Source organism: Alnus glutinosa, chromosome 14 (genome assembly GCF_958979055.1).
Source record: "Alnus glutinosa chromosome 14, dhAlnGlut1.1, whole genome shotgun sequence".
NCBI lineage: Eukaryota > Viridiplantae > Streptophyta > Magnoliopsida > Fagales > Betulaceae > Alnus > Alnus glutinosa.
Window position 1 is genome coordinate 7,509,325 of NC_084899.1, and position 21,872 is coordinate 7,531,196.

Sequence of the window (21,872 nt, forward strand, 5' to 3'; positions counted from 1 at the left end):
ACTTCCCTAAAAAATAACCTAGACAAACCTTAAAATTTGCCTAAGTTATTTGGGGGTAGATCGGTTATAATTTGTTAAGTTATGATTTGCCCGGTTACAACTCTCTCTCGGAAATAACTTAGATGAATTATTATTTATCTAACTTATTAAGGGGTAGCTCGGTAACCATCATAAGTCCCAACAGAAACAAACATCAACAACATCAAAATCAAGAAGCGTTATTAAAGAGTAATTTTCATTACAAAAAATTCAAAAAAATGACAATACAAAGACAACAGTACACAATTAAGTCTCGGGAGTAGCCTAGTACACAATTAAGGCTCGGGAGCTACCTTGTACCCGGAAGAAGCAATTGTCACATCAGTTTGGAAATCAAAAGAGATGAAAAATTTAGAAGTATGCATATTTTTTGACGCTGGAAGGATTCTACGTCCTCTTTTAGTTGTTGAGAATTTGATCAAGATTAAAAGATTAAAGGAGTTACTCCTGTTAAGGCTGATACCCCCAGACCCAGGCTCTAAGAAGACAGTCTCACCCGGTCTGCGAAAGAGAAACTTCGCGGGCATTGGAACATCGTAGTTCTGGCGGAAAGCGCGCTCGTTCTCTGCAGATAAGACCGTTGTCCGACGGTTACCAAGATGCTCCATTGCCAAATCTCCTTCGGCCCAAGCTTCCTCAGCCTGAATATGCTCCTCTTGAAGCTCAGGATGAAAATTGACAGGGGAATTGTTTCTAGATACAGAGAGCAAAATGATTCAAGAGCATAAGTGAGAGCAAAGAAATGGCTCAAAAATAAAAATAAAAATTGAGCTCATGAAGTGAAGAGTGGAGATGAAAGAAATATATAGAGGAGGAGTAATTAATCCGCTAGCCAGTCACGCCTTTCCAAGAGCCAAAGCGACACTCATCAATTTGCTAGCTGTCATGTGTACTTGAGAATTCGATCGGCGCCCATCAAGTCAGCGGCCTGCCCGAAACTCAAGATCCGATCCGTCATCAAAGCCGTACCCCGAATTCCCAAATCCGGACTCGAGGCGCCACTCGTCATATTGTTTTTGAAAAAGGCAGTAGGTGTCAGACGCAAATTCCGAGAAATCAAAATTCAAAAGATTCTGGTAATTAATTCTCCAATATTCAAAATTCAAATAAGAGAATTGGGGGGTAACTATTGGAGAAATTATCACACCAGGGCCTTGGATACCCATTGCAGAACTTAAGGCTGAATCGTCTCAGGAATGTCATCGTCTCGGATAAGCTAGAAGAACATACCGAAGGCCCATATCTAGTTGATCCAGGGAACGACTTTCTCGGGATCACAACAAAGCGATATGGATGAATCAGGCTAGATTGTTTGAAGATTACGACCAGGATTTATGGGATAAGGTTTGATCTCATAAATCCCTGGCAACCCATAGAAGGACTCTATCTTGAGTTTCTTGGGATAGACTCTTATCCCATAAAATATGGGATAAAGCACCTGATACCTATATGAAATCAGCTGACATGAAGTGTCCTACCCGAATTGGACTCCCAAGAAGGTAAGTCTGATCCCATGCGATCTAGGGATCGGACTTCTACTTGAATTGTATCAGAGCACTCCAACTATCTCAGAATTGTGTGCTTATAAATAGGCTGCTACCCCAGGTACGAAAAAAGGTTAATCTCTTTGATTTTACTTTGCTCTCGTTACTCCCTAAAATTGTCTACAGAATCTGACTTAAGCATCAGAGTGGGTTCGATCGACCCTGACAAGTTGTTTATTATTTTATAGATATAAGAGAAGGCGAATCAAAAGGCGATACGTCACTAAATTGGAAACTGTACCAAAATATGTCATTTTGTGTTGCGTTTTTAAGACATGCGATTCTTCCAACTCTTGTCCAATATTTTTTCAAATTCACTATTGAATCTATAAAACCCAGATTCAATGGCATATTTAAAAAAAAAAAAAAAAAAAAATGAATGGAGTTGAAGCGGAGAATGAAAAATCTCATTTTTTATTTTTTAATGTTTTCTTCGTATAAAATAAAAGAGAACTCTTATTCTTCCAACTCTTTTTAAAATCTTTCATTAGATCTGTATGACCCATAATGGTAAATTTAAAAAATACACGAATAAAACTAGACAAAAATACGATTAAAAAAGAAAAAGAAAAATAGCATTAATTTCTCACTATAAACTGGTTAAATTCACGGTCACAATTATTTAACAAATTGAGGAAACGCGTTGGTGAGTAGAGAGGCAAAAGAGCATTGTACGTGGACGGCTGAGTTTCATTATAGGATTTTGGACTTCCAAGAGGTTCTCATATTGTGTGGTAGGGTGGACGTCTTAATCGTCCCCGTTGATCAATTGCTAGTTTCCTTCCTTTTTTTTAATTCAAAATAAATATATAAGTAAACAAATACAATGGTGACACTGAGCAAAACCTAGTTGGCCTTTTCTTTTGAATATTTATAATATGGCAAAATAAATGAATTATTATATTTACAAAATGATTGGACATAAATGATACGAATTTTGTCCCATATCATATCCATGTCAACCAGACATCTTTTTCTTTTCTTTTGAAAAAATAATCAACTTATTTGAATATATTATTAAATGGTTTTTTTCACCTGCAGCATACAATATATACATGCTACTTGTGTATTTAGAACTTATCTATTTTAAGATTCTTAGTCAAATGTTGCGTCTTCATTTATTTATTTATTTATAAATTTTAAGAATTAAAAAATAGACTGAGGATGCATTTTTAAAAAGATAAATGCTGTACATATTTTTGAGTGTTCACTTTTAAGTGCTTACTCTCTTACGTGATAATGATAATAAAACTTATCACTGGATCCAAAATTAAATAATATTTAATCCAAAATTTAGTGGTAATTTTTACTGCTTCATTCTATAGTGAATACTTGAGAGTAAATACTTAGAAGTATGCTATTTTATCTTTTGTGGTACATCTCAATATGGGGCAGAACAAATTTAAAGGTAGGGGGACAAAATTTTAAAAATAAAAGTTTGGAGGTAAAATTTTAGTTTTAGAGGTACATTTCATAAAAAAAAATCATAAATTTTAAAGGAAATTTTAAAAATTTGGGGGACATTGAATCTGTAAGATCCATATCCTACATATTCAATTATTGATTTGAATAAAATATAGATGAGAGATGTATGACACAATGTGAAAAGAGTGCATTTTAAAAAACGCCCAATTTAAAAGACGGTTAGAATATAATGAAATTACAATTTTAAATGCCAAATCATGATTTTTTCATACGTTTAATTTTATTTAATAAAATTATATTTACTGTTTGGATTCGCGATTTTAAAATGTGCAATTTGAAACGTGATTTTTAAAAACACAGTTAAGCGTTTTAGAAAAATGACAGTTTAACCTTTAAAATTATGTGTTTTCAAAAATTTATTCTATTGTATGCGATTTGAAAAATGCAATTTCAAATGAATCATTTTATACAATTTGATTTGAAATCACATATTTTATCTACAAAATGGCAATTTTGAAACGCAACTTAAATCATAAGTTTTTGACGTCGCAAAAATGAAACTTAAGCACCAAGTTCTACATTCTGACACGTTGTCCAATTAAACGCATTGAAAGTAGTCTTCCCAGTAACACTACGACTACACGCTATATAACTCCACTCCGATGAACACACCCCCCCCTCTCTCTCTCTCTCTCTCTCCCTCCGAGTTCCACTGAAAACGACAGCCAACACCGCCCACGCTTTCTTGTTCCTATCTCTGCTTCTTCAGTCCCCTGCATACAGAAGGAAAGAGAAAGCAAGAGAGAAGTTTTCAGGAGAGACTTTAGAGGGGGATGGGGGATGGAAAAGGTGTAATTTGCTGAGATAAAGGAAGAGGGAATCTTTGTCTTATGGCATGCCTGAGGAAGAAGAAGTACTTCATTGAAGGCCTCCCGATTGACGATTCTGCCCTTTTCTTGGTGCACCCCACCAACCCACTTGGAGATCTTTATCAAAAACTGAATCCTTTGTTTCTGATTTTATCTCCGAGGAAATGAAACGCTTGTGGGTCTTTCTCCGGTTCCCTACCATGTTCTTGCTCTTCTTCTTTCCAATTGGTACTTTCTGGTCCTTCTTTGTTCTTTGGGATTTTTTACTTTAACTGATTTATGAGGCTCTACTCTAAGGCTTTGTTGCTATCTGTTATGATTGGTTGTAGTAGAGATTTTTGCTTATTTTGTTTGATGGGTTTTTGGGCTTTCTATTTTACTTTATTTTATTTTGGGCTTCCGTTGTATTATGATAAATTCAGATTTTGTGTTAATTGTTTTCCTCTTGGGAGTGATTGGTCTATCTTGAAAATTGGCCTTTAGTTTTTATCCAAGTATTATCTTCTTGGCTCCCTATCTTAGATCGATCATTTGAAATTTTATTATATTTAGTAAAAGATTGGTTCTTATTTTGAAATTACATTAATTTAGAATATTATTAAATGGTTCTCTCAGGTTGTTATGGGTCTTAGTGACTTGTTATTGTTGTTTTTATGCCACCACTATGCCTTGAGGATTATTTAGCCCTAATTAAATGTCTAGTTTATGTTTTATTATAATACGTTTTGAATGATACCTTTTCTGGTTAATGATTGAAGTACTCTTTTTTTGATGATGATTTGGGGGGATTAGTGTCAATACTCTCTCTAATTTGTATACTCCGTGTGTACTAGGGGCACCTTACACTGTTTTTTAATAAAATTGCAATTACCTATCAAAAAAATTTGTACTACTATACTTTTCCATCTGTTTTGTTAATGCCAATTTTCTATCAAATTCAATGAATTTTGTCATAAATGGATGCTAATCTTGGTTTCAATCTCTATCAAATTTTTGAGAAGAAAAAATCGTATGTGATCTGTGATTAAGGTTTATGTCAAAATTTCCTGAATATACTAAATTAATATTCATAGAAGGTTCATTGAAAAATGAGTAGAAGAAATCTGAACCTCTTACCAAACAATAAAAGAGGAAGAAAAAAAGGAGAAAAGAAAAGGAAAGTAGAACACCAAGTGTCCCTTGTTAGCCAATGAAATTGTTGCTGCTGTCTCTCTTATGACCAATTTCTTTTGACATGTTTCTACTGACTTTACATGCAATATATGTCGGCTTAGTTGGTTTTCATTCACTTTTGAACTACATGACAAAGTGGTAATGGAGCTCTTTCCATTTTTAATTTTTTTTCCAGCCTCTCATACGGTGCAAGGATTTACTGGAACCTATGGAATAAATTATGGGAGAATTGCAGACAACATCCCTTCACCTGATGAAGTTGTTACTCTTCTCAGAGCAGCAAAAATAAAAAATGTAAGAATTTACGATGCTGATCACAGTGTCTTAAAGGCCTTCAGCGGAAGTGGGCTTGAATTAGTGGTTGGACTTCCAAATGGATTCTTGAAAGACATGAGTGCCAATGAGGATCATGCAATGAGCTGGGTTAAGGATAATGTGCAGTCATTCCTTCCTGAGACAAACATTCGTGGCATTGCTGTGGGCAATGAAGTTTTAGGAGGGACTGATTCTGAGTTGTGGGCAGCTCTTTTGGGTGCAGTGAAAAATATTTACTCTGCCATAGACAAGCTTCATCTAACTGATGTGGTTCAAATTACCACGGCACATTCAGCGGCTGTTTTTGATAATTCCTACCCGCCTTCTTCTTGTATATTCAAAGATAATATTGTTCAATATATGCAGCCACTCCTGGAGTTCTTCTCACAAATTGGTTCTCCTTTCTGTTTAAATGCTTACCCATTCCTGGTCTATATCGGTGATCCAGAGAATATAGATATTAATTATGCTCTTTTTCAGTCAAACCAGGGAATTTACGATTCAAAAACCGATCTGCATTATGATAACATGCTTGATGCAATTATTGATGCGGGATATGCAGCTTTGGAAAATGCTGGATTTCCAAAGATGGAAGTCATAATTACGGAGACTGGATGGGCTTCAAATGGAGACACCAATGAAGCTGCAGCCACAACAAATAATGCAAGGATTTATAACTATAATCTGCGGAAAAGGCTTGCAAAGAAGAAAGGAACCCCTCTTAGGCCAAAAAGAGTGGTGAAGGCATACATTTTCGCAATATTTAATGAAAATTTGAAGCCTGGGCCAACTTCTGAGAGAAATTTTGGACTGTTTAAGGCTGATGGGAACATCTCATATGATATTGGGTTTCATGGACTTAAATCTTCAGCTGCAGATACGTTGTCTTTCTCTTTGAAGGTACGAAGTTTCTTAAAATCTGATGAAATAGATATGTTTAAATGCTAATATCTTAGGGATTAGGTTTGCTCAGTTTGAAATCTTTTTATTTTTTATTTTTATTTTTGAAGTCTCTCTTTATAAAAGGACTGGAATTTTTAGGAGAAAATTCTATGGAAAATCTACCTAAAATATAAAATCTTTTTATATTTCTTTGTTTTAACTTGCTGACCTGTTTTTCTATTTTTTTTTTGGGTGGAAATCCATATGAAGAATTTTTTTCTTGGGGTGAAAAGAAGGGGTAAATATATGGGAAGCATATAAGGTGAATTTGAATTTGCATCTTAGACAAGCGGTAAAAGAATCGGTAAAATCAGGATGTAACTTTTTTAAAAAATTTTAATTTTTTTTGTTAATTATTATTAACACGGCAAATAAAGACTCAGAAGAGATTAACCATTACAAATAACCTTTATTTTAGGAGATTACAGTTTGGGATCATTAAAAGTACACCTATCCGGTTATTATCAAAGGATAGTCATTCGCTACCCTGCTCCTCCTATGCTTCTTCTTCTCTTCTTGATTAACTAACAATTATCTTCAATTGTAAGTTGAGTTATGAGAAATTACTAGCTGAGGAGCACCATTTCTTTCAATGCAAAGAATTTGTCTTGTAATTCTTTCAGCGTGTGCCACATTTGCAATTATACCTATGTTTTTGCCTTAAATAAGTGGCTAGAAAAATAATTAAAGAGACCTTTCTGCCTTAGATCCTTGTAAGAGACTACAACAGGTTTTATTGGCCATCACCTGGGTGGACTGAAAGAAGTCCAAGCAAATTGCCACTTTCTTCTTCAATTTCAAACTCTAACATGGTCGTATGCCTTCTTTGAGTCTGATTATAATTCTCACCTAGTCACCGTGCATCTCATTTTACTGTTTTTATAAAATTGATGAGCGATCGTTCTGCATCAAGAATTGCCTCAATCAACAGAAAAGCATTTTGATTGTAAATGTTATTTCCATATGAACAATGTATTCTTTCACATCGTTTTCTTGAAGAATATCTCATTGGACTCTGTAAATGGTGTTTGTTTCTTCTCTGTAAATGGTACACAGGATATTGGAGCTTGTGGTTGGTCCAGGTCCCACTCCGTGGTATCAGCAATCTCTGCATTGGCACTGCTTATTTTCTTAAGATAATGAATAAATGAAAACTGTCCAGGCCGGCCGGTGAAACCAGCACCAGGAATTGAAAAGAACATGATTTGGTACCATATCATGTAACACACCAGAGCATGAACATTAAACAGTACTACACCATTGATTCTTGTCTCCATAGTTACTATAAATTACTGATTATTTTTGTCTCAGCAAATGTATATTGGTTTTTGGCCTTATAAAAAACCTCTTATTTTCTAATATATTTAGCATCATCTGGTTTGGCTTTAATCGGTTCAATGCTTTTCTGGACCTTTTGATCTCTATTATCATGTCATATGGATCACTTGGTTCCATCCATTTATGGTGGATTTTGAAGAGTCTAGCTTTGTGGGGGTTATTTATGCCCTTAGAGCACCCAAAAGACAAATAATGTCTAATCTTTTCAACAAGTCAATTAGACTGAGAAAATTTACCTCTAGTGGGTTAGAATTTGGTATAATTGGGTTTTGGTCAGTTCTAGTTGGCCTGGATTAAACTGTTTAATAGTCGCCGCCCCGGGGCGGGGGGGGGGAGGGGGGGGCAACTCGAATTAACCCATTGATGATCCTTTTGACCTGTATAATTATAAAATAAGATTTTTTTTTTCTTTTACAATTAAAAAAAAAAACCCCTAATGGGTTGGTGGGTCAATCGAGTTATTCATTTATTTGAATTAGTTTTCAAATAATGAGTTGTGTTTGGGTTAACCCAACACGACCTGTTTATCCAAAGTGTCAAAGGGCCGTATCGTGTCACTTGCTTATTTAAATGAGTTGTGTCAAAGTTAAAGAGTTTGACTCGTTTAACTAAATAAGTCGTGTCAATTGACCCTTAGTAGATTAATGAGTCAAACAGGTTAATATAAATCCAAATTGCCACCCTTGACTTTGAGGTCTCATTGAAACCCAAGATTTGTTTGAACACAATTGAAGAAATGGAGAAGGCCTTGGGGGATGGTATTGGCTGTGGCCTGTGGGTTCTGTGGTGGATCTAGGACACAGATTTTGGGCAAGTGGAATCCAGTTGTGCCTTTGTATTTATAGTGTTGAATAAAATATAAAGGGAAAACTACAATTTACCCCCCTGATGTTTACACGAATTTGCAATCTTGGTACCAATGTTTAGATTGCTTCAATTGCACCTAAGAAAGTTGAAATTTTTTTCAATCCACCCCCTTCCGTCCAATTGCTCCGTCTGATGAGATGGAAATTGACCCACGTGAGCGACATGTGACTTATATGCAGATAACCGGATGAAAATACCCTCCAAAAAATTGAGCCGTTGTTTTCTAAATTAAAAAAGACCGGTCCTTGTGTTCGCTTAAAAGCTTAAAAACTAGAAACCACTTTCAAATGCAAAGTAAAAACCCGAAAAACATTCTGGGAGACCGAAGAAGGAACCAACAACAAATTTTTGATTTAGGATTCCTTTGCGGATTATCATCAACACACAGATTTCAGCCGAAATCGACTTTGGGCTAAGGGTTGTCGTGATTAAACCGACCGAAGTGGGTGTTCGATCAAGGTATGTTCAAATAAAAAGACTCCTCTTTTAAATTTAGGGTTTTGTGCAAAAGTAGGTTACGTCGTTTTTGTGTTATGAAATCTTTTAAATTCATTCGATAATTCCTTTATTTTGTATTGAATGAAGCGAAAGAACCGAACTAAAATGTGCTTAGGGTTCCGTCGTTTTTGGGTTATGAAATCTTTGTTTTATTCAGAAGATGCTTTCAATGATTGGCTTTGTATATTTTTAAAAACAAGGGTTTCGAATTTGAAGGCTGACAGAGACGATGGACGCCTCGACACAGGACTCGACCCCTGACCAGATACCCGTCTGTTCTGGGCAATCGATTGGGCACTCGAAGGAGAGGATGGAAGCAAGGTCGGAGTCCCCACAGAGTGTTGCCACTTTTTCACGGCAACGAGTATGCTACTGCGAGCGGCCGATGAATGTGAAAACGGCGCACACGAGCAAAAATTTCGGAAGAAGGTTTATGGGGTGTGAAAATTGGAAGGCAAGTAGTACTTATTCTGATCGATTTTAGGGTTTAATTTTGTATTTGGGGGTTCAAATTTGCAATTTTCTAGTTGGCTTTTGGAATTTGGCTTTTTTGCATATATGCCATTCGATGTTGGATTGTTGGTGCTAAAAAGTGGCAAAATCTGGAATGCATTCCAAACAAGTTGGACAAGTTGCAATTTTTTTGTTTGTTTAATTGGCCATCATGCTAAATTTCATTATTTGTTGTGTTTTGCAGATCCACAAAGATTGTGGTTTCTTTGAGTGGGCTGATCCCAAAATGTGTGCACATGGTCAGAGGGTTGTTGGTCGATTGGTTGAATGGCACGAAAGTTTGGTGGCAGAAACTAAACGATGTGAAACCATGGTTGAAGTAGAAGTTGGGAAAGTGAAGGCCGAGATGGAGAAAGAGATTGAGAAGGTGAAGGCCGAAGTTGACAATGAGAGGAACGCAGAAATTGCACAATACCGTAAAGAAATTGAGATTTGGGGGATCAAATTTGAAGCAGTGAAGAAGAATTACCACATCATGCTTGTGTGTTCGTGGATTTTATTTGCACTGTGTTTCTGCTTCAGACATGCAGCCAAAAACCAGCAGGACAATAGGGTTGGTTATTTGAGGTTGCCTTGAGTTGTATTGTTAGACATTTTTTGTGCACTTCTATGGGGCCATAAAAGCTAGAAGTGAACCATTTTTTGTGCACTAAGTTGTGTTGTGGTATTTTGGTTGCCCTGTTGCATGTATTTAAGTGGGATTGTTTGTAGTTGGAGCTGCTTGTATTTATAAAGTAACAGAAATTTATCCCATTCTATTTTTCACACTGTCATTGAATTCAAAAAAAAAAAAAAATTGATCCACAATCCGATGATATGGACCTGCTTAAAATTGGATACCTCAGAAACAACTCAAGACAATATTATGTATCACATCAACAGGTTCCCTTCAAATAAATATTGTACTCTTTCTTTGTCCAACCAAAAATTACATTATTGCAATGGCATTCCAAAACCACACAAATATCAAAACTTGCAATGCATTCCAAAACCACACAAATATCAAAACCTGCAATGCATTCTAACATCATAAAATACATTGTAATCATTACACAAAATAAGCAATTCTGCATTACTAGTACTGTCTATCAAACACACAACCACCAATCCTGCATTTCTAGTACTATATCAAACACACAACTACCAACTGTCAAACACACAACTACCAATTGCCAACACATAACTACCAACTGTCAAACACATAGATTATGCACATGTGTATTAAATACATGCACATATTTAATTAACGCTTCCATTCTGGCCTCATTCTCTTCCTCTTCGCTTCAGCAATCTCAATTGCCTTTTTAACAGTGGCCACCACACGTTTGCCCTTGCTTTTGGATGCCGGATTAGCTGCTGTCCCACTGGTTCCCGCACTGCCACCTCGAATTGCATGGCCCCCTTGGATTGCAGGGCCACCTCGTTCATCACCATCACCCTCAGTTAGATCAATAGGTATGGTGGGACCCGGTTTGGACTTCCCAAAAATAGCCGCGGCCCTTTGTGTCTTCTGTCTCCTTGGAGGAGGTGGGACCGGATTTGTTCTTGCTAGTGGAGGCGGTGGGACTGGATTTGTTCTTGTAGCCTGTGTAGGAGTTCTTGAGGTGGTACTTTGTGTCTGTTCCAAATGAGTCAAATAAGGTGTGAGACAATTAGTATGCATATAGTACATAATAAAAAATAAAGGATAATAAAGATTAATAAACTCACACTGGCTGTAGGTGGGGTAGGCAACACAACACTTGCTTGGGTACTTCTCATTGGACATGCCCTTTTATTGTGCCCTCTGCCCTTACACATGGAACATTTCTTCCTTGCACCAAATTTTCTCATTCTGTTTGGATTTTTCGGATCTCTACGTTCATCAACTTGCCTTTTTCTTACCTTCTTTGGTCTACCTGGGGCCACTCTTGATACTGGGGGTTCCAACTTGTCATGCGGGGTTGGTATCCACTGCTCCTGACTAAGCATTGGGTATAAACTGGCTCATATGCTTTCTTGTACATCTCCACAGTGAAGTACTCATCAACATAATCCTCTGCATTCTTACAACTATGTCGAATAGCAGCACATGCATGCACATAAGGGATTTCAGACATTTCCCACACTCTACAACCACAACTTTTTCTCCTCATGTTGACTACAAATTGTCTACCATCTGGACCAGTCACTTCAAACATGTCATCACCAGCATATAGGGCAACACAGTCCATTGATTCATTCCGTATTGCATCCAACTTATTTTGGATTTTAGGAGTTAACTTCCCTATCAAACTTTAAATGCCATCCCTCTTAGCCTGGTATCTCCTCATCAACTTTTTTCGTATCTGCTCCAGCATGGTCAAGATATGCTTATTGCGAGCCTTTAGAATGTATGAGTTAAAACACTCACATATATTATTCTACAGAAGGTCACACCTTGAATCTGTAGCAAACCATGCTCTTGACCATGTACTAGGATCAATTTTGGCCAAGTACTCATGGGCATCACTCTTCATTCTCTTCAGCTCACCCATTACCCTTAGAAAATCCCCTTCAGTGTATGCAGAAGCTGTAGCCCATAACTTCTCCTTTCGGGCAATTCCTCTATGCCCCCCAATGTCCCTATAGTTCGCATAAAGATGTCTTACACAAATCCTGTGATCGACAGTTGGCATGACATAATCAAAGGCTGGCATTAGACCCTACAATCAAAAAACCACAACATTAGATTAAGAATGTTAAACATTTTAAAATAAAATGAAATCACACGGGGCACTAACCATGACTTACCTTCTGTCGATCTGAAATAAATGTTGGCCTGCCATGCCGCTCATGGTTCCCAAGATCGGACACTAGGGTTTCCAAAAACCAGATCCAGCTGTCCTTAGTCTCAGCTTCAACTACGGCATATGCAATCGGATACATGTTATCATTGCCATTGCGTCCAACTGCAGCTAGAAGTTGCCCCTTAAATGGTCCTTTAAGGAAACACCCATCCACCCCTATCACAGGCCTGCAACCTTCCAAAAAGCCCTTCTTCATGGCTGCCAAAGAACAATATAGTCTTTGAAACCTTGGATTCACCTCAGGTACTGTCCTATCCACTTTCATCACAACACAACTTCCTGTGTTGGTTGCTCTTAAGGTCTCACAATAGTCCCACAAGGTCGCATACTGACCCCCATGCTTGCCATATATTTTTTATTAGCCTTGATTCTTGCCCTATACATCATGCTCGGATTCACATCTATCCTCCATCTTTCTTTCACTTCATTCTGTATCACATGTAATGGCATGTCGAGCTGAACTCTAAACTTATCAATCAGTTTATCGGCTAACCATGTAGAGTTTACAATTGAGTTCCTAAATTGCCTGTCGCACACATGTCTACCTTGAAGGCTGATTATCTGGAATGGAGCTTCATCATCCACCTATCTAGCATACACTCTATAATTACACTTTGGTTCTTTACATACAACAATATACTTTTTTCTCTCATTTTTTGTAAAGGTAATGTCCTTCCCCCTGTTCAGATTGAACACCCTAACAGCCTCCCTAAATGTCTGTATATCTGGGAATCTCATCTTAACTTCCAAACTTGGATCCCCAAGGTCAACTGCATGGAACTCAGACCCTCTTGACTCAGAATTTTCAACTTCTTCATCACTAACTACTGGTGAGACAAGTATGTCACTTCTAGCCATATCAGAGTTATTGTCATCGTCATCATGACCAACTTCAATGTGGTCTACATCATCTTCATTATCATCATTACCACCCTCTTCACTATTCTCATCATTACCCCCTTCATTATCCTCTACATTACCTTGTTCAACCCTAGGATTATCAGGTTGTACATTAAAGGGTCTAGCACTATCAACACCAACATCAAATACGTCTTCAGTATCAGTAAGCTTATCATCCCACCAAGGATCATCCAAATCAACCCTACCTCCATATTCATTATCATCTTGACTATCCTCTTCATCACCTCCTCCATCCTCAAAAGACACAATATATAATTGCAAAATGGCATGCCCATCATGGCAAGCAGACAGGAAAAGCACATCATGGTCTGAAGTAATTAAATGCAACCCATCAACAAGACTCTTCACGGGGTCTTTAAAATACATTAAATCCCCTAACTTATATCCATATTCTTTACATATATCTTCAATTTCAAAGAAAGATAGTTTATCAAGGTCAACACTATCTTTGTGCAGTTCAACTTCACCACCCGTATACTCACACCCAAAACTCCGGTCAAACCTACCCCCAAAATGGACCTCAACCACTAGTTTATTGTGTGCCATCCTACGAGGTAAATTTAATAAAACATAGTAAGTGACATGTTGTAAAATGAAATAAAGGCTAACAACACATTAAGTGACATATGGGGACCACAACACAGCAAGTTGTATACACAACCACAACTTCTCATCTGGGGACCACTACTTTTTTTTGAACACACAATATAGCAACTAACTTCACACATGGGCACCATTTTTCTCATCTGACCACTGTTGTTTTTTAAACAGACAATACACCAACTAACTACACACACAGACATAATCATGTACCATTTTCTCTTGATGGGGACAACTAATGTTTTTTAAACACCAAATCAACACAAAGCAGCACATCATGCACATGTAAAAGCAAAGCACATGGTCCCATCATCATACAAAGCCACAAAAGGTAATTGAAATTCAACAAAACACACGGACCCAGTAAGTGAAAGCAACTTTTCAATAAAAAATATACAAAGCCAATCATTGAAATCATCTTCTGAATAAAACAAAGATTTCATAACCCAAAAAACGACGGAACCCTAAGCACATTTTAGTTCGGTTCTTTCGCTTCATTCAAGACAAAATAAAAGAATTATCGAATGAATTTAAAAGATTTCATAACACAAAAACGACGTAACTTACTTTTGCACAAAACCCTAAATTTAAAAGAGGAGTCTTTTTATTTGAACATACCTTGATTGAACACCCACTTCGGTCGGTTTAATCACGACACCCCTTAGCCCAAAGTCGATTTTGGCTTAAATCTGTGTGTTGATGATAATCCGCAAAGGAATCCTAAATCAAAAATTTGTTGTTGGTTCCTTCTTCCGTCTCCCAGGATGTTTTTCGGGTTTTTACTTTGCATTTGAAAGTGGTTTCTGAGTTTTTAAGCTTTTAAGCTTTTAAGCGGACACAAGGACTGGTCTTTTTTAATTTTGAAAACAACGACTCAATTTTTTGGAGGGTATTTTCGTCCGGTTATCTGCATATAAGTCACATGCCGCGCACATGGGTCCATTTCCGTCTCATCAGACGGAACAATTGGACGGAAATAGGGTGGATTGAAAATTGTTTCAACTTTCTTGGGTGCAATTAAAGCAATCTAAACATTGGTACCAAGATTGCAAATTCGTGTAAACATCAGGGGGGTAAATTGCAGTTTTTCCAAATATAAAATATGAAAAGAGGGAAGCAAAGAGAGAAAGAAATTGATTTGAGGTGGTTTGTGTTGATGTGTTATTTTTAAGTTACCTTATTATTATAATATTGGAAGGTATTTATGTATTTGTACCATGTGAGGCTATTATAATACTACATGAATAGGATGAGAACTCTAATTTTTTGGTGTTCTCTTTTCAAACTCTTTTATGTTCTGTATTATTTTTCCCTCTTTTCTTGGTTTATTATTTCCAATTGAATTCTAGAAAATTACTCAAAAAAATAATTAGGAAACACAATACTGTATGGCCACTGAAGTCAACTGTACGGATAGTAGTTCTAATTGGGGAGAAAAATGACAGGTCGTTTTAGGTGTTGATGGAAAACGAAAGATTGTAAGCATGGCCAAAAATACATGCCGTATAGCATTGAGCAAAACGAGAAGTCTTTCAACAGCGGGTCAAACAATGGATACAACATCTAAATGACAGATCGTTTAGCAGCTGTTAAAAAAGAAAAAAGAAAAAGAAAAGAAAAAAAGGAGATGTTGCTTGTTAGTTGAATGTGATGTTTTGATATATGGATTCTAGTTTTGATTGCTGCATTATTTATTTCTTGAGATCGAGTGTTGTGGATTGGAACTATATGGTTGGATGTTGGAACTCAAGAGGTCAGAAACGAGTCAGATTTCAGAAAATCATACAAATGAATAATGTCAAGTGACTTACCATAGTGAAAATCTAACTCTTCAATCATAACTGTGAACTTTGGAAGTTTCATGGGCTTAATTACCTTAGTCGCCCGTGTTATATATAAAGAGTAGAGGAAAAACGAGATATTTGAATAGTAAAATGTTCAATCCTACGTTAGATGATCCTTGTAGCGCCCCAAATTTTTAGGACATAAATTATAATGGTTTAAATTAATTTTAAAACATTTTTATAAGGAGAAAGAATAACTACGATTATTTATGAAAATAAATATGTATTTTGTTTGCAATTTGATAAAAACTTAAAACAGACCTTAAACTTTGGAATAACGAAAACAGGGTCAAACGAACTCCGTTTTGGTCGATTCAAAATTCTGGACGCTCGTCTTAAAGTCCTCTAGCTACCCTCCAAATTTCATAATTTTTGGACTTTATTTGATACCCGAAAGCATCCGTGAAAAATAGGACCCCTGTTCTGGACGGAAATTCATATTATTTTTTAATGGGCTATCTTTGGACTTAACCCAACCCATTCCAATTGCTATCTACAAACCCAACCCACATTTCACATGTTAAATTCACATTATTCATTATTGGGCCATCTTTGAACTTAACCCAACCCATTTCATTTGCTATCTACAAACCCAACCCATCTTTGAGATAATAGTAATTTCCTTGAGTGAGAAACTAGGCATAGTAAATTGGTCTAGCAATGAGAATGGTTAAATAATAATAATAATAATAATGTTAGAATAATATATTAAAGTTGAGTGCATTGTGATAGGTAAATTTGAGTGCATTGTGGTAGGTAAGGTTGAGTGCATTATGGTAGGTAAGTTTGAGTGCATTTTTGAGTGCATTGTGGTAGGTAAGTTTGAGTGCATTTTTGAGTGCATTTTTGAGTGCATTGTGGTAGGTAATTTTGAGTGCATTTTTGAGTGCATTGAGGTAGGTAAGGTTAATTCCCATCCATTGGATCAAAATGTGTCTACTTGATCCTAACCATTTATTCTCTTATAAATAGAACCCAAAATGGAACACAATACCCATCAAGCTTCACTCACACACACACCTAAGGCCAAGAGAGAAAATTGTGAGATTTGTGTAGTTTTGTGTGGTTTAAGGCTTGAAGTGTGAGCTAGGAAGTATTTTGGTAAAAGCTCGATCCCGATGCTAAGGGAAAGTCCAAGTAAGGGAACCCTTTACCCCTTCTCAAATTATTATATTACTTTAATTATATTCCTTTGTTTGTAAAATTTTGAATTTGATTATTTTGATTCGGTATTTCAAATTATTTTATTTATATAAATGATTTGTTGGTTTTGATATGAAAGTTTTGAGTATAAAAATGATATTCTTGAAATCGTGATTTTGAGTAAAAAACCCTCCAACACGTTGCCCTATATATACTAATAAAGAATGAGAAGTTATACAAGAAAAGAATGAGAAAGTTTTGGGAGAAAACTCTTTGAGTTATATATAAAGGAGAAATATTTTTGAAAAGGGCACGTGTGTGGAGGAGACTATTATTTGGGCCCTAGACCCGCAGAGATTCGAGACCCTTCAAGATTTAGCTCGGTACCGTAGCTCGAGATGGAAGCGCACCCGCTGGTTCGCTTAGTGACAGCGGTATCTGTCTCTATGTCAGTCTAAGTGCACTTCAATTAATTAGCTGACGGGGGTGGGGCCTGTGGCCACAGGTAAACCGCGTTACTCACCCAAGGTCACAGCAACGAATGCGCAACCCTACGTACACAGGGCGTAATAGTGTATTGGGCATACTATGAGTAATGATTATTTCAAATATATATATATATATATATATATATATATATATATATATATATATATATATATATATATATATATATATATATATTATCTTGTGTATAAAAAGGGAGTTTTTGACAAATGTTTTGGAGATTTATAAAAGGGAGTTTTTGACAAATGTTTTGGAGATATTTAAAAGAAGTTTTTTTTTGACAATTGTTTGAAGATTTTCAAAAGAATTTAACTCAACTGTTTTATGGTTGAGGATTCCTTACTGAGCATGTTTTTTTTGTGCTCACCCCTTATTTTGTTTTTGTTTTCAGGATATGAACAGAGAGACGTAGGTGGCCGGGATGGGATTTAGGAATGCATTAGGACATTTCATTTATATTACCCCATAATTTTCAGTTATTGTATTTTTACAATTAAATGACCGTTTCCGCATTTATTAAAAACTCTGAGATTTTGAAACCATTATTATTTTTATTTATTTAAATCAGCATATTAGTTAAGATATTTGGCAGACCTTACGAATCTTTGCAGTTTAAAGAGAAAAGTGACGAACCTAACCCATAGCGGTTTGGGGGCGTTACAGTTTTGGTATCAGAGCAAAGGTTATAAGGTTCTGTAGACTTTAGGAGCTAGATCATTAAGATAGACTTAGTGGGGTAATGGGGAATCACATTCCGGCCTAGCAGAGTCCGTTCTTTCTAGTTTTGTATTCAGTGCTAGGGAATCATTCCCTATTTTTTTTTTTTTTTAACACCTCGCTAAGGATTGCAGGGGAACAACGGAATACTACGCCTGCACATGTATATACCCTAACTCCAGATGATGTAGCCGCGTCAAACGAAGTAGTGACGGGCACACTTTTGATTTCATTCCACCAGATTACTGTGCTCTTTGACTCTGGTACAACGCATTCAATTATGTCATACTCTTTTTCACGAGACTATAACTTGATGTCTGAGTAGTTAGATGTAGACCTAGCAGTAGCTACCCCGTAGGGAATTGCATCATAGCAGTTTGACTTTGTGAAGCCTAGGATTGATCTTATTAAGGTTGAAGTCTCTAAGTTGGAATCAATACTAAGGAGTAAGTTATGATCAGTATCAAAGTATGATAGGTTTTTAAGACCTGTTTAACTAAGTGTTAAGTTGTACAATCTTTCTCGAGGAATAGCAAATTTCATCGGTTATAAACCAACTTGTTATGGATGATTAGGTATTGATGACCACAATATTTTGAGGTATAGTCATGATTTATGAAATGCTTTTAGAGATAAAGATTATAGAAATTCGGATGCTTAATAACTTGGCAGATTTATGGATATTAAGTCAATAAATATATTAAGCATCACGTAGATATTTTATGTGCTTAGTGATTATATTGAAGTTTAGAGATTTCTTGATTTACTATAGGATGTAAACAAAGATATTTATGATCTGGAATATAGTATCCTTTTAGAGATGGACACTTAATCTATAGATACTGATTCATGTGTTTTAAGGACATATAAGAGAATAAGTTGATCGAGTAAATTGAGGATATTTGAAGCAATTATATTTTTGTGATCAGATAACTTTAGTAAAGTTAAGGAATTATTGAAGTTTTCTAGAGGATAAGATAATCCACATGATAAGATGAATCTTTCGGAAGATCTTAAGTTTGAGGAATGCTCTAATTATCACATTTGAGGATGATTGAGGTAAACCATATCTTGATTTATAGTGATGCTTAGTGTGATTTTCCTGATGTGATTTACGTGTTTGAGGTCTAAGGAATAAACGACTATCGTCTACTTGAAGATAAGAATGGTTAGACTTAGACTTATGTTAAAGAATTTCCTAATGGAAGGAAACTTCAACCCCTATTGATGAACATATATGGAGAATAGGTTATGATATACCACTTATATTGATGCCTAGTTGAATTTTAGAAAAGTGAGTAATGCTATGTGAAGGACAAAAGGAAGTTGTTCCTAAATCAGGCTACAGGAATATGATAATTGATTATTAGATGTTGATAACACATTGATTTTTGGAGATTACTGATTTATATGAGGAAATTAGTTGATCAAATGATTTAATGATTTTTGGAGAGATTATTTTCATCTGACGAACTTTGGAGAATATATTTGAGGTCTTTCTAGAGCTTAAGTTAAATAAAATTTTGATTAAGTGATTCATTGATTTTCTTAGATATCCTTGCTTGGCAGATAAGTTTATCATTAGCAGATCTAAGTATTGATTAACTGCATAACTAAGTTGGAGTAATACTAAGATTTTAATCTATTGCAATTTGAGGATGATAGTAATTATGCAGAAATAGAAAGAAGAACATAGTACCATAAGGATTATACCCGAGTTTAAGATCATAGTTCAAAGGATTACAGACATATTAGATGATAAGAATAGTACATAGAGAATAATAATTGTCTTATAAGATGAACCACTTTGGATTTAAAGAAAAACCATAGACTTGCAAATCGGACCGTTTCTGCATCATTCCCGGAGAGTTAGGTATGCTTATACCTGCGAGTATTTCATAAGTACTGCAGTTAGTTATTTATTTTTGTTAGTAAAGAAATGCTAGATCAAATAGAATACCTGGCTAAGCCTCAGAGCGGAAAACCCTAAGCTCTTGGACTGCACGCAAGAGATCCTGGTGTTGTTCTTGGAGACGTTTGGTATTTTGCTCCAAGTCAGCATACCTCTTTTCCAAATCTTTCGCATACGAATCTACCACCTTCTTCAGTTTTTTATTCTCTTGTTGGAGAACCCGATTTCTTCGCCTAAAGTCCATATACATTCCCTGCAAAGTCGAACGTTGAGCTTTCAGCACTTGAATTTCATTTCCCCGGACTTGGAGACGTCGAGCCATATTTGCAACAGAGGAAGCGCCCTGAATACTGAAAGCCAAAGAGTCATTGATGGCTTGAGCATCAGTCCTATCCGCCAACAACTTTTCATCTCGAGGAGTCATGATGCCTTGAGCTACGGATGCAGCTACTGCATCATTCAGCATCACCGAATCATTTGTCAGAAGAGGACCTCTCTGAGATAGGAACAAGGGACGCCAAATTTCTGGTACTACAGGCGCATCATTTAGATCAAAATTATTTTGAGAGGATGAGGAAGCCATTTTTAGAAACTAAGGAAATGATGATACTCCTCAAAGAACCTGAAGGAGAAAAGATAGAAATGAAGCGGTTATTGGAAAAGATCTGAAGAAAAGAGGACTTAATCAGTGAACGAGACACAATCTAATCAAACGTCATTCTGAGCGTAGCTGCCACTACCACTAGCAGACAGCTCTCGAATCACGAGACTTCTTTCTTTTTCAACTTTCACCATTTTCACCTTCTCGAATTCCGAATTCACCAAGACTTTTCCGGATTTCGCGCCGCACTTTTCGTGCCTAGCAGACGTGGAAGAGCATCTCGAGAATGAGCTGGATGAGCGTTTCGAGAAAGGTAGGAAGATTTTTCGATCCACTGTCGATACCACTTGCATCGACCCTTCTCAAATTTTCTCTATAAATTCGCTCATCTTCTCCATTGCAAAGCACACCTCTGAACTCTCAACCCTTCATACTTTGAGAGCCAAAATTTTTCTTATGGTCTGAGCTTTCATCGCTTCCTGAGAGGGAAGATGAAAATTTCATAACCAAATTTCCAAACCTAAAGTTAGAAAAATGCAGCATCACAACCAGATTCACAAACATCGAAGCAAGATTATTTTTGATCATATCATCCAGAAGCAAGATTATCCTTGATCACGCTTCTGAGATGAAGTATCTTTCTCTTCCTTCGCATCACCATAAACATTTCTGGCATCTACTTTCAATCCGGTGATGGCGATCTATGACAGAAGAGAGAGAGCACTACGATATGAGTACCACACTCATATCCTTTCCGGATTGCTTGCCTTGACTTGACTTTCCTTCCTGGATTCCATGTTTCCATTTAGCAAGCTTTCCACCAAGACTATCTGGAAACATCTGCACAAAGGAAATGTTATACAAGAAATTTTTCCTGTAATGAGGATTTCTTAAATGAAGTTTAGATTTTCAATTATGATGATGTTTTGAAGTATGAATATGATATGTTTTGGCTGATTCGAGTACTTTTGAGTATATTGAAATTTTGATGAACTGTCGGGATTCTAAAGAAAGATTTCCAATCTGATTTATATGGGATGAGTTTGAGGTTTAAAAGATTAATGTCAATTCTATGATAGTAGCCAGTGATTACGGATTTTGATGATAGGTTAAGGCAATTCTGAATTTACGGAACTAGAAATATATGATTTTGTTATTGGAGGAATTTTTGGTGTTATAGAAATATGATTTGCACAATTATTGTTGGAAAACAACATGTTATGATTAAATCCTATTTTGAGGTTTATTTGGACCAGAATAATTTTTATGGGATAAT

The 21,872-nt window shown here is 36.2% G+C and overlaps 2 protein-coding genes across 3 annotated transcripts; both read left to right on the forward strand.

The window, feature by feature from the left end:
• Positions 1 to 3,675: 3,675 nt before the first annotated feature.
• On the forward strand, positions 3,676 to 7,666 carry LOC133857187 (glucan endo-1,3-beta-glucosidase 14-like). Its single transcript, XM_062292343.1, has 3 exons — positions 3,676 to 4,105; positions 5,226 to 6,265; positions 7,364 to 7,666. The coding sequence occupies exons 1-3, from the start codon at positions 4,042 to 4,044 to the stop codon at positions 7,445 to 7,447; spliced, it is 1,188 nt and encodes a 395-aa protein (XP_062148327.1). The 5' UTR covers positions 3,676 to 4,041; the 3' UTR covers positions 7,448 to 7,666.
• Positions 7,667 to 8,113: 447 nt separating this feature from the next.
• On the forward strand, positions 8,114 to 10,276 carry LOC133856519 (uncharacterized). Of its 2 annotated transcripts, XM_062291570.1 has the most exons (3): positions 8,114 to 8,971; positions 9,211 to 9,464; positions 9,708 to 10,276. In XM_062291570.1, exons 2-3 carry the CDS (start codon positions 9,240 to 9,242, stop codon positions 10,098 to 10,100), a joined length of 618 nt encoding a protein of 205 aa, XP_062147554.1. In that variant the 5' UTR covers positions 8,114 to 8,971; positions 9,211 to 9,239; the 3' UTR covers positions 10,101 to 10,276. The 2 variants fall into 2 exon arrangements, with proteins under 2 accessions (XP_062147554.1, XP_062147553.1); XM_062291569.1 differs by lacking the exon at positions 8,114 to 8,971 and having other exon boundaries at positions 9,102 to 9,464.
• The last annotated feature ends 11,596 nt before the right edge of the window (positions 10,277 to 21,872 follow it).